This window comes from Epinephelus moara, chromosome 9 (assembly GCF_006386435.1).
Source record: "Epinephelus moara isolate mb chromosome 9, YSFRI_EMoa_1.0, whole genome shotgun sequence".
Taxonomy (NCBI): domain Eukaryota; kingdom Metazoa; phylum Chordata; class Actinopteri; order Perciformes; family Serranidae; genus Epinephelus; species Epinephelus moara.
Genome location: NC_065514.1, coordinates 33,814,533 through 33,833,453, shown reverse-complemented (window position 1 = coordinate 33,833,453; position 18,921 = coordinate 33,814,533). Strand labels below are relative to the sequence as shown.

General features: G+C 39.0%; 1 protein-coding gene across 2 annotated transcripts in view; it reads left to right on the top strand.

Annotated features, from left to right (window-relative positions):
* The window catches only part of tbc1d13 (TBC1 domain family, member 13), a 26,319-nt gene extending 7,946 nt beyond the window's left edge, over positions 1-18,373 (top strand). Inside the window, exons 4-12 of one of the 2 annotated variants that reach the window (XM_050052412.1) lie at positions 459-520; positions 2,276-2,375; positions 4,668-4,750; positions 4,889-5,048; positions 6,903-7,113; positions 7,721-7,884; positions 10,021-10,181; positions 10,276-10,333; positions 11,792-18,373. In XM_050052412.1, coding sequence (XP_049908369.1) covers positions 459-520; positions 2,276-2,375; positions 4,668-4,750; positions 4,889-5,048; positions 6,903-7,113; positions 7,721-7,884; positions 10,021-10,181; positions 10,276-10,333; positions 11,792-11,857 — 1,065 coding nt within the window. In that variant the 3' untranslated portion in view covers positions 11,858-18,373. Of the gene's footprint in view, positions 1-458; positions 521-2,275; positions 2,376-4,667; positions 4,751-4,888; positions 5,049-6,902; positions 7,114-7,720; positions 7,885-10,020; positions 10,182-10,275; positions 10,334-10,437; positions 11,770-11,791 lie in introns of those variants that run through there. The other variant, XM_050052410.1, reaches the window with a different exon arrangement.
* The last annotated feature ends 548 nt before the right edge of the window (positions 18,374-18,921 follow it).

Genomic DNA, 18,921 nt, shown 5'->3' with positions numbered 1-18,921 from the left:
GTCAGCAGCTCCCCGCCCCCACTGTAAACAGTGTGAGCAAGTTGCCGCCTCCCCCCCCGAGGCGCCGGACGGTTTGCCAGAACCTCTTTGGAGCTGATCGATAGTCTTTCTCCATGGCCTCACCGAACTCCTCCCACGCCCGAGTTTTTGCCTCCGCGACTGCCGCTGCTGTGCTCCGCTTGGCCCGCCGGTACCCGTCAGCTGCTTCTGGAGACCCACAGACCAACCATGCCCTGTAGGCCTCCTTCTTCAGCCTGACGGCTCCCTTCACCTCTGTGTGTTTTGCAAAACAAATTAAAAAGAAATGAAGTCTGGGTTAAAAATAAAATACAACATTTCAAGATTTCTATAAGATTGTGAAGGGGGACAGATCAGATAGTTGCACATTTGACTATATAGACTTGCAAAATATTCGGATGTGTGTTGACTGACTTGTGATTATTTTACTCACTTTTCAGATCCTTCTCAATTATCTTCCTCTTGATCAGACATTATGGGAATCTTTCCTCAAAAAGCAGAGGTAAGGAGAACATCCATCCATTTTCAACCGCTTATCTGAAGCCTGGTCCTGGGGGCAGCAGGCTGAGCAAAGTATTGCAGACACCCCTCTCTCTCCAAGGAGAACATGTTAAAACTTAATGAAAGAGCATGGAGATCTCACTGAGCAACCACAAAATCAGCTGCCATTAATCAGCACAGCTGATGACAATAGCTGATGTCCTTAGCTGACTAAAAACAGAAAAAAAACAGCCATCTCAGCTGTGACTCACCAGTCATGATGCTGTTTATTATGGTGGTCTCTCATGGTGAAGAAACTCTCTTTACTGTTGTTTCCTCCATTTTCCTTGTTTATATCAGACCCAACAGAGAAAAGCCCCAATGGTGTTTTCACCACTTTTTCCAGATTTGGCAGCAGAGAAGAAAAAACACAGTAACAGGACATTTTAGCAAAAAAATTGTTTGATTGATTAATTTTTTCAATTTACCGATTACTTGTTCAGTCTGAAAAATATCACGAGATTGTCAAAATGCCCATTATAATGTCCCAGAGGCCCCAGGTGACATCTTCTTGTGTATTGTTTTGCCTAACCAAAACCCAAAATATTTAGTAATATAAAAGTGTTACATTTTTGAAGCTAAAAACAGAGAATATTTTTTGCGTTTCTGCTTGATAAATGTCTGAAAGATTACTCAATTTTCAAATTACTCGGTGATTCATTTTCTGTGGTCTGAATAATCAACAAATTATCTCAGTGCTACCAGGGTGTCTGCAGGTCCTTAAAAAGTCTTAAAATGTCTTTAAAATTAAATCTCATAAATGTTAAGCGCGAAATATTCGCGATGAGATGAAACCGTTTTAGAATGTTGCAGAGAAAAGTTGCAGCGGTGTGAACTGGCCGGTCTGAACTCGACTCAAGCCAGCTGATGGTGTCACCTGCAACTCAGATGGCCAAATCGCTGGCGGCTGGTTTTAGAATGTAAAGGGTGTCATCTAGGGATGTCCCAATCCGATCCTCAGATCGGGTATTGGCTCCGATCACATTATTTTTACAAAATCGGAATCGGTAATAACAGATCGGAGGAATCAAAACAACAAAAATGGCCAGGTTTTTCATCTATGTTGTTCATTGTTGCCTCCACTTTCCAATGTATAAAGACAAAGGCCTATTTTGTTTGTTGAAGACAAGAAGAAGATACTGAATTTGTTTACATTTTGTGCTGCTGAACCACCGATAAGCTTTTCGGATACTATTTAAATAAAAAACAAACCTTATGGGACAACTTGGATGGATTTTTTATTTTTTTTTCTTAACGTTTGAAAAGTGTCGTATCGGACTCGGTATCAGACTCGGTTTCAAAATAAAGGACTCAGTATTGGATTGGATGCAAAAAAATGTGATTGGGACATCCCTAGTGTCATCTAGTTTGTAGAAATGTAGATGAACCTAACTCTTTAATAACTATATTTCTACATTAAGCTTACCTCTGCAGGGGACTACATTCATACTACTTGTCGTCATACTTACCTGCAATGCTTGGATGAGAAAAAAGATGAATTGTCCAAAAAATTGTCTTAATCAGTCTTGGTTAAAAATTACCTTAAAAATGTCTTAAAAAGCATTAAATTTAAACGTCTGATACATGGAGACAAGACACCCTGACTACTGTTTTTTTAAATCCAGTATAAACCTGGATATAAACAAATGGCTCTTGAGGTGTATTTTAAGTTTCCACCACCACTTTGTTTCAAGTTGTCCCATTTTGTCTGTCATAGGGAGGTGTACTCCCAGTTCCTGAAGGAGATGATCATCCAGCCCGGTATTGCCAAAGCCAACTTGGGCCTTTCCAGAGAAGATGTTACTATGGAGGATCATGTGAGTTCTTCTTTTCACAGCAGTGTTAAACTGAAATGAGGCCTGATCAGTGAAGCTACAAGGTATGTGAAGTACAGTGTGCTTCAGTGACGATGCTAATGTCTGCTATCTTCCTCTGCTGAAGTAAGCAGTAAAAGGCAGTGCATGCAGAACAGCCTTAAAGAGGCAGTGTGACTGGTGATTGCATGACAGTCTTTAGCTGTTCATCACTCATGTGGCAGATATTGTTAAACTATAGTTGAGTTTCATCAATAATATTCAGCTCTAACTAACAAGTAGCAGGAGGAGTAGGTTGTAAGACCAGTAGTGTTTTTACGGTAAAAGCCCAAACATGCATTTGTATGACTTGGCAGGACTAACTGTTTAATGTTCTGTTTTGGGTAATCATTAAACTGTGTTTCTAACAGTGCAACTTTAAAATGTGGATGTATGACCGCTTTGCAGATCACTTTGTTATCTCAAGTCTTTTGAGTTTTTGTTCTTAGTTGCTTAAGCACACTTTTTGAAACACTGTTTGACTGTCAAAACAATAAGTCACTACAACAGTCACTGCAACAGTTTATACTGTGCAGCACAACCTATAACTAAAGTCACTTTAAGTTATATTTCCTGCAAGAAACCATAAAGCAATCAAACACTGTAAAGCTACAGTAGGTAACTTTTAATTAAAATAACTTTTTTGATATTAGCTGAAACTGTCATTATATGCTGATAATATACAGTGACATGTAAAAGTCTGGGAACCCCTGGTCAAATGTTATTTCACTGTAAACAGTTAATTAAGTAGAGGATGAACGGATCTCCAAAAGGCATGACGTTAAAGATGAAATATGCTTTTAATTTTTTTAAGCAAGATTAGAGTATTATTTTTGTTTCATACAATTTTAGAGTGAAAAAAAGGAAAGGAGCATTATGCAAAAGTTTAGGCATCCCAAGACATTTGAGCTCTCAGACAAATTTTACCAGGGTCTCAGACCATAATTAGCTTGTTAGGACTATGGCTTGTTCACAGATATTGTTAGGAAAGGCCATGTGATGCAAATTTCAAACCTTTATATATATTCTGATTCCTGAAACCTTGCTCCAACAATCATCAACAATCATCAATGTCAATGTCAGAACATCAGCGAACACCACTGACCACTCGGTGAGTTTCATGGCTTTGAAACCGAACGTTTAGGGTGGTTTTAGGACAGGTTCACACATGGCCATAGGCAGCAGTGTTAAGCCATACAGGGGAAAGCCAAATTCTCCGAAAATGAACAATCATCACTATTTTGGTCTTAGCCACTCTATTTCATCATAAACAACCCAGAAATGGGGCTCAAAGTGCAAAATACTGGACTTCTCCAGTCTGGAAGCAAACGTAATACCATCTGTAAAAAAGCAGAAGATGAAGAGAGGATGCCTTCTACAACAAGACAATGATCCTAAACACACCTCGAAATCCACAATGGACTACCTCGAGAGGAGCAAGCTGAAGATTTTGCCATTACCCTCACAATCCCCAGACCTAAAAATCATTAAATCTGTGGATAGACCTCAAAAGAGCAGTGCATGCAAGATGGCCCAAGAATCTCACCGAGCTAGAAGCCTTCTGCGGGAAGAATGGGTGAAAATCCTCCAAACAAGAATTAAAAGACTCATAGCTGGCTACAAAGAAGCTTTGATACTTGCCAAAGGGGCCCTACTAATTACTGACCATCCAGGGTGCCCAACCATTTGCTTTAGGCCCTTTTCCTTTTTTGATATGTTGAAACTGGAGAACATTGAAATAAAAAAAGTATTCTAACTTAAAATATTGAAGAAAGGTATCATCTTTAACTTCATGCCTTTTGGAAATCCGGTCATCTTTTACTTGCTTAGCTATTCACAGTAAACAAAATTTTGACCAGGGTTGCCTAAACTTTTGCATGCCGCTGTACATGACACAGATTGTCTGTGATTGTCTGTGAAAAAAACATGTTGCTCCTCTTCCTTATTGTGCTTCTAATGGCATCTGCAAGAATTCACTTCAGCTGAATGAAAAACAACCAGTCAGAGCTGAAAAGTCTCGGATGCAGCTGTCAATCATTTCAATCACTGCTCCTGAACTGCAGTCAAACTGTCAAATTAGACAGCGCTGATCGAATCCAATCAAGATTCTGTTTCTGTATCGCCTATTTCTTGCCTCAGATGTTTTCATCTAATAAATGATCGACTGCTTGTCCGGCTCTTTGCTCACAGGTGTAACAGGTCACTTAAAACTGTTTCAGTAATTTCATGTGTCTTTTTCCCTTATCTTTTTTTCAGCCTCTAAATCCGAACCCAGACAGCAGGTGGAATACCTACTTCAAAGATAATGAAATTCTGCTACAAATCGACAAGGATGTAAGGTATGACTGTGGAAAAACTATTCTAGATCTATTAGTTTGTTCTTGACAGTATGTGAATGTCTAAAAGAAAACAGCGTGTAATAATGTATACAACTCAAAGTCAGGTAAAATATGACCGACCTGTTTGTGTGTTTGCAGGCGGCTGTACCCAGACATGGCATTCTTCCAGCGTCCCACAGAATACCCCTGTCAGCTTATCTTGGACCCTCAGAATGACTATGAGACGTTGCGTCGGCGAGTCGAACAAACCACCCTGAAAGCACAAACTGTCAACCGCAACCGCAGTGGAGTCACCAATGTAAGTGAATGTTTGTGTGTGTGTGGTCAGGGTATGTCTGGAGGAATCCAGTGAGGAACAGAGAAAATGTGTCATCAGATTTTCAAATTAATGTTTACAAGCTCCATCTGAACTAGTCTGTCATATGAAGTGCAGATGCAAGTTACGAGAGGAATGGTGAACGTGCTTTTAAAGCACAAACAGGTTTGTTTGTCCCGGATGTAGTGTGGTAGAAAGCTAAGCTGTGTTACATTGTATTTATGCATTATGCCAGAACAGAATACATTGTAGTAAATCAGGATTTTTTGAAAATAAATGTAATTCTTTTGGGTTTCTGTCTATCCATAATCTCCCAAGACAGATTCTGCAATTTACATTGTAGATTTTTTTTTCTTTTTTTTTTTACCGATGGATTTCCAGATTGGTCTATCCATACAAACTCACTCAGGGGTGATTTCACACCTAACCTGTTTGGTTTAGTTAAATGAATCCATCTGCTACATCCGCAAGACCACTCTTTTTTGTCTCTATCTGTTTTTCATAATGTGGCAGACTAACAGTCTAATAATACTAATGATGCTTATCATTAGTTATTTCTTTGTGACACCAGATTACATAGGTTCACAAACAAGAAGTTTTAAAGTGCTGCATTAACTGCTGCCAGTCACCGGAGTTTGATTTTCATAGGTCTTGATGCGCTGATGATGCAGGATGAAATCACCAATTCTTTGCACTTGATGAGTCACCTGTCATCCTGTATAACTTACATCCAGACTGAAATGTTTTAACAACTGTTGGATACATTGCTGCGCACAAACAGGACCTATACATGCATTAAATGGAGAGATGTCAGAGCGAGGGGGCTGCCTTGGACAGGCACCCTGACCAATTGGGGGTCCAGTGCCTTGCTTGAGGGCACCCTGTCAGTGCTCAGGAGGCTCCAGCACTCCAGTCCATGCTCCATACTTGGTCCGTGCTCCATACTTGGTCCATATGGGGACTTGAACCGGCAACCCCTTGGTTCCTAAGCTAGGTCCTTATGGACTGAGCTACTGCCGCCCCATGAAGTGTGTTTCACGATGACAAAATTACTTTTATTTAAATGGAGTTTGGTAGGGTGAACAATTGCGATTTTGGGCTGTTTGTGGGTAAACAACAAGGAGCTCACTCTAATACAAAAGGTCTATCTCTGTAGAGAGATCTTGACCATAATGTTGTCAGACACTTCAATCTGAGTCTGTCAGTGGCAAAAACAATCCTTTCACTGGACATAAATTGACAGTGCTCAGTTACCCTGAGGGATTACACTGCAGTCTGTCTCTCCTCTGCAGGCCGCAGCAATTTTGCTCAGTACTGGACAGATTAAAAAAATTGTTATTCCGATTAGTCTCTTAGACACAAAAACATGGGAAAATAGGGTGTAGGTCTAAAAAAACTTCATTTTTCTTTAAAAAGCTGTAAACTGCAAACACAAGCAGTACTTTCATTTCTTTGCAGTACTACTTTGAGAATCACATGTAAGCAATGCTGAAGAGCATTAGTGGAAACACCCTGAACTCCTAAGATTGATCATTATCAGGTTATGCTTGTGCCTCTTGTCAGGCCATCATTGTAAATAAGAACTCGTTCTTAATGATTCTGCCTGGTTAAATAAAGGTTAAATAAAAATAAATAAAAAATTGCTTCTTTACACCAGGACAGTGATATTGACCTTTATTTTCTTAAGTTTACTTTTACATCTCATCTTCTTTTCCCTTGAATTACCATAAATATCTGTTTAAAACAAACATTGTATGTGCTGCTTATAGTCATTATTACACACAGTTTGCTGAGCAATTGCCACACCTTTCTGGTAAACTGAATCTGCTCCTTCAGGTCAGCTCCCCTGGAAAGGCGTTGAACCTGTATCCATCTAATGAATATGAGGTACTGCCCAATGGGAGTGAGGCACACTGGGAAGTGGTGGAGCGGATCCTCTTCATCTATGCCAAACTCAACCCTGGGATTGCCTACGTACAGGGCATGAATGAGATTGTTGGGCCAATTTACTACACCTTTGCCACGGACCCCAACAGCCAGTGGAAAGGTCGGTCATATTTAACTGAACATTTGAACTTTTGACATTTTCACGCACAAATGTAACACGGTGGCCTGGGTCCTTAACAAGTCATAAAATGTCTAAAATACACATGTATCATTAAAAGGCCTTAAAAAGTATAACATTGTCTTTAATTCACATTGTTTGGGCCTTTTATGTTGTCAGTACAGGAAACATATTTTAACTCGAGGGAAACACTATTCACTGGGTGAACAGACTTCAACGTAACACCTCAATGCACGCAGTGCCCCTATTTTGCCCTTTTTATGCATTAAGATCATGCAATGAGGCTAGCCAGCCTGTTTGTTTGTTTGTCTTTTTTTGTGCGGCAAGCACAGAGATTATCATCATCATCATCATCATCATCATCATCATCATCATCAGTGTCATTTTACCTTACTGTTCATTTTGAGCTGATCAAGGTGTTTATTTGGAGAGAGAATATTTTTACTTTTGGTGTGTATTTCCATTGCAAGTTTGGTCTTAAATTACTTCTTAAGTGCTATTGGAAAAAGTCTTGAAAAGTCTTAAATGTTTCATAACTGTAGACACCATGTATGAGCCCTTTGTAAATCTTTTGTGCTTTGTCGTTCAGAGCATGCTGAAGCAGATACATTCTTCTGTTTCACCAACCTGATGTCAGAGAACAGAGACAACTTCATCAAGAGCCTTGACGACTCTCAGTGCGGCATCACCTACAAGATGGAGAGTGTGTACTCCATGCTCAAAGACAAAGACCTGGAGCTCTATCTCAAGCTGGTATGGCTGAGGCCACATTCCCACTTCTTGCTCATTTTCTGTTCCTTTTAGGGAGCTAAAGGAACTGTTCTCTGGGGCTTCACTCTAAAAATCAATGATTGGAATCAGCAGGCGAGGAGCTGCCATTACAAACCACATATTATCTATAACAGCCAGTGTCCACGTGATCTACTACACTGCCTCTGGCTCCTAACAGCTGCAGACTCTCTGACCAGAGCATCTCACTCATGACTTTCCTCTCCATTCTGCTGTCTGTCTGTGCCTGGCTTTTGTGGCCGGAGCACCTCTGAGGCATAAAATTGACTTGTGAATGTGTAGAAATCATGATTAATTAAATAGTTGTTTGGTCTATAAATTATCAGAAAACAATGAACAAGACTAGGCCAAAACCTAGTACATGGCTGGACCGTGTATGAAATACTCAGGAGCTTTTAATTTGAAACAGGAAGTGGCTGGCAGTCAGCTAGTCACAAACTTTTGTTGGCCTAGCTTACAGAGCTGGCCTTGTTGTTGCGGTCCAACCCAAAAAACGAATGTAAACACGTTAAACTTAAGAAAAGTACAGTGAGACACAGTCATGCAGAGGACAGGAGCGGCTTTCTGTGGAGAAGTACTCACTGATTAGCTCATTTTTGCTCCATTCAACATAACCCATCCCTCCCCTGTTCAACCCTGGTCGCAGATGTCCGTCCCCACATGACTGGTGGAGACTGCACAGCTATTGGCCACTATCAGAGCCAAGTTCTGCCAGTAGTGTCCTATCTGTGCCAATTACCAAAAATAGAATCTTGTCATTGTGGCAGCACATATAAACACATAACATTTACTTCAATTTCAATTATTATTTCCACCTTCTCTTCATAATGGCAGTAGGGGTGTAAATCACCAGCTTCATCACGATACGATATTATATTGATTTGTTTGGATGACAATACGATGTTTGCCGATATCACAAAGTCTGTCACGATACGATTTCGATTCGATTCAGGAGCCTGCAATCAATATGACACATTATCATATGCCCATCTAACACAATCATTTACATCAACTCACAAAAACAACTAGAATATGATCTGACCATTTTATTTCTGAGCTCTTCCAGGTATCAGGCATTTAAATGAAAAACAGTATTCTTCTGTAACAAAAAATAATAAAAATAGACCTGTTCACTAAAATGGTGACACGGATGGGCTATGTGAATTTCAAAATAAAGGTGTATCTTTAAGATGACGATATGGATCGATGTTTTCATTTTGCATCTATGTAATTGGATCGTTAATCAATGAATCGATGTATTGATGTGGATCGATGTATTGTTACACCCCTAAATGGCAGTGGCACCCGTTCTGACATTGTAACACGAAACACTCAGTAACATTTAAATTAGGGCTTGTTTCATACAGACACGACTGTTCCTCAAACAAGTTGATGAGGTGATCCTCTTTCCTCCATCCAAAACTGCCATTTCACCCATGGCTGTTTGGCTAGTTAGCTAGCTAGCTTGCTAATTAAACCATGCTTTTACGCTGAAGTTACAGTGGTTACAGAAAATGAGCCGAACAAAGTTGTCACTCGTCACATGATAGCAATGTGTTTTCCTACGCTATGACTAGAGTGTGTGAATGATATATTCAGGCGTCAAACTTTACTCATGTAGCAGCTGGCAGTTATCTGTTCATAGGGCTGGCCTTACCTCTAGGGTCTAGCCAAAAATGTCCGTCAGAAGTTTACAGAGCCTGATGTGATGTCCTAAATTACTTGGTTGTCAAATCCGTCAAAATATATAGTTTACTATCATGACAAAAAGAACCGCAGCAAATCCTCATCTGAGAATCTCCTCAATCTGAGAAGCTGGAACCAGAGAATGTTTAACATTTTTGCGAAGGATTAATCTAAACAGTTGCTGATCAGTGTTCTGTATTGAGTCATTGTATCAGAATTAATATTTAATGACTTTGCTAGGAAAACATTTTTTTTGGTGCTTGCAATAAGTGAGAGAGAGCGAGTGAGAGATGGAGAGATGGAGACAATGTGAGCCTGCTAAAGTACAGATTCACATTTTTTCAAATCTGTCTTAAAACAACAATGATATGCCCAATTCCTCTGTTTTTCTTCCATTTTTTTCTGTCCACACAGGAAGAACAGAACATCAAACCGCAGTATTTCACATTCCGGTGGCTGACCTTGTTGTTATCTCAGGAGTTCCTCCTGCCAGATGTCATCCGCATCTGGGACACCCTGTTTTCTGACCAGGACAGATTCCACTTCCTCATCCTGGTCTGCTGCGCCATGCTCATGTGAGATTTTCTGATTTTGCTCCCTGTACTCCCACATTATTGATACCTGTGACTCTTCATGTGAATCATGGTTTCTGTTGACTTCTCCTCATAGACTCATCCGGGACAACTTACTGGCAGGAGACTTTACAGTGAATATGAGATTACTGCAGGTAAGACTTCTTATAATATGTTGTGAAACGTTATTAAGATATACAGTGCAGGTAATGTTCTCACTGAAACTGACTCAGTGATTTTTATGTCTCCTCATGGCAAGACCTGTGGCCGTAGGCATTATGTGTCATCATGTTTCCTTATGTTTCACTCTCATGAATGTGAAATCTCAAGGACACCATGAGGGAAGAGCTTCAAACTTGCCACAAACGTGCACTTGGACTCAAGAATAAACTGATTATATTTTGTTGGTCAAAGGTCAGTGGGACCTCAGAAAACATGTTCTTGGCAATAACTTTCAAGATTTCACACAGATGTCTAACAATAAAATTGTGACAACATTTTATATCCAAAAGGTCAGATGTCATCTTTACTGTTACATCATAATGTTCTGCAAAAATACTTTTCTGGCTGATACCCAGTGTCATAACTAGGGATGGGCACTGAAACCCAGTATTAAATGAGTCCCAGGGCTAAATGATCAAAGACTGTAGTATTGATAAACTCTGACTTCAATTAGTTCTTTTATCTGCACTTCTCTACATTTTGTTTTAATGCATTGTCATCCTGCAGCCTCTCACCCGTGCTCTATGCCGAGACTGACCTCCTTCACATACACACACACACATACACACACACACACACACACACCCTCATGACCTGGAATAAAGTTGGTGAACAGCAGAGATGATAAATGACGGCTGTATGTATGTAGTCTAACTCTTTAGCTCAGTTTGCCACTTATCTTAAAATTGGGCAAATACTTTTAAACAAAGCTGATGGCTGACACAAGAAGCCCCTCCTATTTCTACCAGTGCTAATGTTACCTGCATGCAGTGAATCACATCAGCAGAGACAAGTCAGGACAGAGGACAGGAGGAATGACTGATAAATACTGAACTGCACTCAGTATTGTCATGTCAGGAATATATAGTGACATAGCTGTTGTAAAATTACTGTTACTGCTCTAGAAACATTTAGTTCAAATATGCAATAATCCTGTTCTGAATTTATTCTTTTTAAATTAATGTTTTCTAAAAAGCAACTTTTTTTTAGAAATGCAAAGGAACCGATAAGAGTATCGATGAAGTACCAAATCGTGTATCAGTAAGAGTAGTAGTATTAATAAAATCTTAACAATACTCAGTCATAGTTATATCTCAGGAACAGAAGGGGAGACATTTGGTCAGAAACTGAATTGGAGACACTAATTTTGGGTGTCCATCTTGAAACTGTGCTGATTGGACAGATGTTCTGTGCTGCCAGGGGAAGGATGTGTGTGAAACATCCATGTTTTAGTATATGCAGCTGCTTTACAGCAACATCCATTTCTGAAGCATTGTCAACTGTCATGGTTACATGTGATCTGGACAGACATGGATGTAAACTGTAACTGCAACTTGACTGGTTCATGGAGGCGTACAGCTGTGTTGTGGTAATTTTAGTTTTTCTTTCAGGATTACCCTATCTCAGATGTTCACACCATCCTGACCAAGGCCAAAGACCTTCAGGATAACTCCTAACCTGTTCCCTCTTTTCCCTCCTGCCTTTTCTGCTCAGATATGGTAGGTGAAAGTATAAACATTACAAAATCATTGTCATGTCAAACATGTATCGTGGAACTGATCAATGAAGAGCTCGGACAGATGCGTTGGGAAAAGCCAGCATACTGCTTTTCAACTCGACGCCTGATGATTGGTCAGTGGGGACTGCCATGAAACCTTTGAGGACAAGCTGAAACTATTTCTTGGAGTGCAGAGGGGATGCCTCTCCCTTCTTGATGCATTCTGGGAAAAGGCTATCTTGGTCCTCCTCCTCTCACAGCCATCTCTCCCATGGAGACTTCTTGTGCTCAGATAATGATGATTGCACTGAGAGAGAGGGAGCCACATTAGTCCTACACTACACCTCTTAGTTTGTCATGAAAATTTAAATGTTTAACAACAGAGCCAAGAATTCCCACTGCAACCACGGATGTTGTCAGATCGAGCAAATGTTTCATTGGGTAATGCAATAGTGCATGTTTTGGTCTTTAAGGGTTTTCTTTTTTTATTTTTAGAAGTTGAACGTTTTTAATGTAAGAAACATGTATGCCTTATCTGTTTATTAATATGTGAAGCAGGAGACAGTATTCCTGGGTACATTTTCTGTCTGGATAAAATAAATCTGAAGTGAGGGGCCTGACCTATTGAATACTTTACTAGTAACCTTTTGAAAATCATTATTTCTTTAGCATCATGTCTCAGCAATGCATTTAGTCCCATTGGAAATGTAATGTGATGAATTTTCCTTTGTTCTGTCATTACTTTGACACAACAGAGTACTGTTGAAAGAACCATCAGAGGGAGTTGTGGTGCTTTTCACACTGAACATTATTGACCGAGCTTCTTCTCCAACCTGGGTTTACATGTATCTCTGTAGTAACTTCATTATAGTACTTCATATCACAGTGAATGAGTCATTGCGATTGGCCAGAGGGTGTGCATGCAGAGGTGGGACCAAGTCATTGTTTTGCAAGTCACAAGTAAGTCCCAAGTCCTAAACTTTGCATCCTAAACAAGTCATAATGTGCTCCTCACCAAATGGTAATACCATTTTAACAACTGAGTAATAACATATTAAATCTACAAAAATCATGAATGCATTTAAAAATTTGTGTTTAATTGGGTAACAAGTTTGTTGGAAGTTGTTGGATAATTTTTGACCTGTACATTTTGTATGCTGAAGTTTGTTTTTTGTTGTGCACCGTGTAGCTTTTGTTTACGAATGAAATTATCGTTAGTATCATTTTTCGCAACTGATGGTCAGTAACATAACGTGAGTTATTGATTGTTCTCATCTGCAACTTCATTGGATGCTATGGAATTGGTTCAAACAAAAGAGATCTGGAGCATTATGTGTCGGCTTGCTTGAAATTAATTGTGTTAACATTAGTTGATTTAGGAAATGAAGGGAAATGGGTGGCACATTTTTAAGTAACATACTTTTTAATCTTTGGGCTTGGGGGAAGGTATCAAGTATTTTCAACTCAAAAGGCTGAAGTCTAAATTAGTCATGAGTCATTGGTGTTAAAGTCAATAGTGTCTAAATAAGAGCTTGTGTCATACGGATACAGCTGTTCCTCAGAAAAATTGATGAAGTGATCCATACAGTACTTTCATGGATACTTTTATGTTACGATGTTACAGAAAATGAGCCGAATAAAGTTGTCACTCATCATGTGATAGCAATGTGCTTTTGTACACTGTGACAAGAGCATGTGAATGAAGTGTTAAGTTATTAAATTTTACCTATGGAGCAGCTAAAATTTAGCTAGGAAGCTTGCTAATTCCATTATGCTTTTATGTTATTGTTACAGTGATTACAGAAAATGAACCAAACACGGTTGTCACTCATCAAATGATAGCAGTGTGCTTTCCTATGCTGTGACAAGAGTGTGTGAATGAAGCATTAAGTCATTAATTTTTTTACTTATGTAACAGCTGGAAGTTAGCTATCTTGCTTGCTAATTCAAACAAAGTTGATATGGAGAATTAGGTGTCGACTTGCTTGAAATGAATAGCATTAACGTTAGTTGATTCAGGAAATGAAGGGAAATTAATAAATTGGTGGTCCACTTTATAACATGACATACTTTTTAAAGGAGCTATATGTAAGAAATCTAAAGCAAATAGTCGTAAAATCCTCCTAATATGTCACAGAGACTAAGGAATAATGTTCATATAACATACTGATCGCATTTAAAAAAATATTTTACGGTCCGCAAATCATGTTTATGTTTTGAATTTGTGTTCTGGCCTGTTGCGCCACCCACCGTCGTCTACCAGTCACGCAGTCAGTAGAGTCTCAGCATCAGTTACAGTTACGACTGAGCTACAGCAGCACGGCAAGCAGCATTAGCAGTGTCCCGGTACATAGCATTAGCAGCCGGCTCCTCCTCAGCTGTATCCCGGCAGCAGCGTTAGCAGCAGAGAAGCCGGACTTGCTCGAACGGTCCGCTGGAAAACCGAAGATCAAGGACGCGGCGACGCGGCCCTGCCACGGCAGCCGCCCGTGGGCAAACAAATCAGTCTCCAGCGTGCCGCTGTCCAGCAACCTCGAATCTGTAGGGGAGGGGGGGCGGACACGACTCGCGGCAGTATTTTGAATTTGAGTGCAGTAACCGTTTTGGCCACATTCTTACATACAGCGCCTTTAATCTTTGGCCTCGGGGGAAGGTATTGAGTATTTTTTCATGTCAAAAGGCTCAAGACTAGTTGAAGTCACAAGTCATTGGTGTTTAAGTCTAAGTGGAGTTGCAAGTCTTTTTTTATTTTCAAATCAAATCTGAAGTTATCACATTTTTTACTGAAGTCTGACTAGTCATGGGACTCAAGTCCACACCTCTGAATGCGTGGCAAAGCAGCATCATCTAGTCATAAGTGAATTCATAGTTGGAAGGCAGCTGGTTTTTGCTGTTACTAGCCGACAGTAATAAAGCTAAGTACTGAAATGTTCCAATATTAGTGCAGTGCAATACAGTACCGATACATTAGCAGATGAGTTCAGGAGATACCACAGTTAAACTTTGTTGTTAATTTGAGAAATATAACCACATTTTTCTACAGTTACAAAGAAGCCAAAATGAGAAATTGTGCCTAAAAAAATAGTCTTGAATTTGATTTAAATTGGAATTGTGTGATAGGAGAATAAATAAAAAAAGATTTTGACCAGACATTCAGTGCCCACAACTGACATCTGACATCTGTTACATTTCAGTCGGTAACAGAAAAAGAGTAGGGATGCACAACAATATTGGCACATCATTGGTATCGGCCATTATCAACTTTAAAATCAACTATCAGAATGAATATTACATACATTGAAAAGCATTCTATTTCATCTCTCCCATCTGTTGGTGAGCCATCACGATAAGAGTATGCATGCATAATGTGATGGTATTTCCACTACAGAGGAGACTTGATTATCACTGAAGTTAGGTGGGGGAAAAAGTAGATATATGGTTTCGGTATCAGTTATCCGCCAAATTAATTGCTACACATCGGCATATCGTATATTGGCAAGAAGTCCAATATCGTGCATCCCTTAAAAAAGAGAGATTTGATTGCCAGCCCACAGCTAGTCTGTTGAAAGAAAGTAATTACTTGGGTATCGAAGGCTAACCTATGTTCAAATAACTGCACAACAGAGCAGCCATGTGGATTTCGATAATTTGATACTCATTTGGTGTTGTGGTAGCTACAAACAGCTTAGATAAGCTATAAACTGCTAGTTAATTTTAGATAAGCTACAAACAGCTAGCTAACTTTACGTCAGGTACAAACAGCCAGCATTACTTTGGATATTTTGTTTACGAGTAGGAAAAATGAATGTTGGCTGAAGCAGCTGGCATGCACAAGAACTAGAAAATGTTCTAGTATGCTTACTTTAGCAAAACGCACACAACTGAGAAATACCAGTCTTATATTGAGGTTTATGGGTTCAGGTGCTGTAATGGTGAACTGTCTTATTGCTTATATTACAGTTAAACCAGAAGCATTTGATAGAACAGAGATGAAATGGATGTAAGAAATAATATTACGTGCTTAAAAGCCTCTCAACTTGATGATTAGTATAAAACTCAGACTCTGTTCTCTTTCCCTTTTTATCTGTGATCTTATGTAGCTAAAACTCAATAGTGGAATGACAAGCAAGCTGAAATAGCTTGACTGAACAACATGCAGATGTTATTCTAAACATCTGTTTCGCAATGGAAACAGGCCTGCAGTTGGTTGTCTTTTTTAAGGAAATGAAAGCCTCAGTCAATAGCTAAGCTAGTTCAGGGTTAATGATGCAGGTAAACCTTTGGTCAAGGGTATTAACTGGAGCTGCGATGTTTGAGGGTGACCGCATATGGTGCTAGACATAAAGGGATGGTGTCCGACTGACAGAACTTTTTGGGTACGCTCGAATGGATGGCAGCCAGTATGCAATAGAAGGTTTATAAATATAAAGTTTTAGCCTTCTATTTAAGATGTTTTTAATAATTGCAGGATTGTAATTCTCACTTACATCTTTATTTTATGTATAAAATATATTCAGATTCAAGGCTGACTGCGGATGCTTCAGTGAAACGAATCAATCGTCCTCAATGAATTATGATAGTGTGCCAGCTATTGAGCCTTTCGGCAGGTGCAGACCATATTTTTCAGTGCATGTGTTGTGCCCCATTGATATGACATGATTTGACACCATGACTTCTCCCCTATCAACTTGCCTTTGATTAAGCCTGATAATGTTCAGTGTGAACACCAGCACAGCTTCACAGCTTTGATCCCCATGTCTGTTATTATTTGAACTTGTGTTGTGTGCACATACTATATGATCTATGTGGCACACAGGTCATGGCTTGATTAATCATATGAATGTAAATGTGTATCTGCAAACTGAAATCTGCCATTTTTGTAATCAGTCACAAGCTTGTTACATGTTAACAATGTTTATCAGTGGGCAAGAAGTCATCTCAGAAAGCTGTTTAAGAGCTCTAATATGTTAATGATACTAGGGTTTATGAATTCATTTATTTCATACTCAAATGAAGGCAGTTTATGTAGATCGGTGATGAAATGCTCCCCCACATTATTACGAACAAAGATCAATTTTTTTGCTGAAGAGGTCATTGCAGCTCACTTAGTGTCATCTCATCTTGTACAAAGTGCAGGATTTTCAAAAATGAGCCTTCATGCCCAAAATGTCAACTGACACCATTCTAGGGCAACTGAAGTATTTCTGTAATCTGTCACTTTTAATAATCTTTATAGACGTGGATGGGCCATTAATAACTCTTTTCCTTGTCTGCTTTTTCTGCTACGGAAGATGAAATCAAATCTTACTTGACCATCCTAATCACAGCACACTATTAAAATGTAGTCTTTAATATTGTTGAGTTGTGTGTGTGGAAGCTGTTTTCTTTTAACAAACAGTATGGAACAATACAGTGCTTTTAATTTTGTGAGAAGAGGCTGCTCAAAGGACACATATATTTGTGTCAGAAGTGCTCTTACATTAGAATTGAAAAGGATATTCTTCTAAACGGTGTTTAAATTAAATTTAAAAAAAAAAAAAAGAAACTTCTAAAAATAGATCAGAATTGGTTTGATTCTCTGTTGTCAAAATCATTGGTTCTCTTGTCGAATACTGGATAGCACTGGACTCATTTGTCTGAGATGTTAAGAAAATGTAATCACTATTTGCTTTTGAATCTAAAACCAGTAAATTGATGTGCATTTGGTCACTGTTCTAGCAGCACCTGGAAGCCTGTTGTGTTGAAGGGACTGCTTTTATTACAAAATGGAATTGAATTTTATCCACCAGACTTTTATCCATCTCAGATTAAATTTACTTAAAGGATGAATCAGCAATTAATAATCCAGCCATGTTAATATTCAGTCCAGTGGTGACAGCACCTCACACTAATTTTGTACTCACTAATTGAGTGAAATAAACAAATGACATCAGATGGCTCTAGCCATAATAAGTCTGGCAATATTCTGTTTAATATTATATATATTATATATATTTAATATTCTGGTTTTCTTATCGTCAAAGAAAATCTCAAAATCAACAATGTTAGTCCATCTTTCTGACTTCCCTACTCTTCCACATTTGGTACGCCAGTGAGCATTTAATGGGGATACTCAAGGACTTGATTCAGACATAAGTATTCATTTAATGTACAGAGTAATTGCCGCCCAGCCTCCCTCGTGGGAACCTGACTTTTCTATTTATTTTTTATTACATAAAATGGGTAAAATCCACTGTTGCAGGAGTGTGAGCTCCATGTTTGTCACTGCTGCTGTGTTAGCTGGTGCTAACTGGGCAGATGCTGAGCTGACCAGGAGGAGAGCAGCTCGGAAAACAGTCCTTCAGCACTGCGTCTAACCTATGTAACAGCAGCAACAGAAAGTTTCCTGACTTTTTTTTTTAAATGATAACTTTATATTTATGAAATATTAGACTAATTGAAACCTGGTTGTTCAATAAACAATTTTCAAATTGCACTCATTTCCATTGTTGGCCAATTTATATTCCTATTTTTACATTTGATATATATGTTGTTGTTGTTTTTTTTGTGAATACTCTATAGTAATTTAATGCAAGAACTCAATATGGAAGTTACTTGAAAGACCCATCTCTAGTATTAACATTTATTTACCTGTACATTGTTACATTGGACTGCATGCTATTCCTTCTAAAATAAAAGAACACGCGGAAGCTGCCTTTTGAAACAAAAGCAAAGGAAAAAAATGATGGATTTAACTGGAGTTACCGAGTTGCTTATTTTGGATAAAAGGCTGAAGATACACTGAATCAACTGTGAGTCCAGGCAAAAAACAAATACTAACGTCTCCATAACTGTTTGAAATGATTACATTTTCTGAACTTGATTCATTCTTGAATGCTCCCTCGGGTTGTGCTGCCCTACATCCTAAACCTACAGTGAGACAGACCGAATGGTTAGTCTTATATATGATAATATTTGCAGTGGTTCTCCTTATGTGACGTCATCAGGTAACAAGCAGTCCTGAACAACAACCTTTTCAGGTGT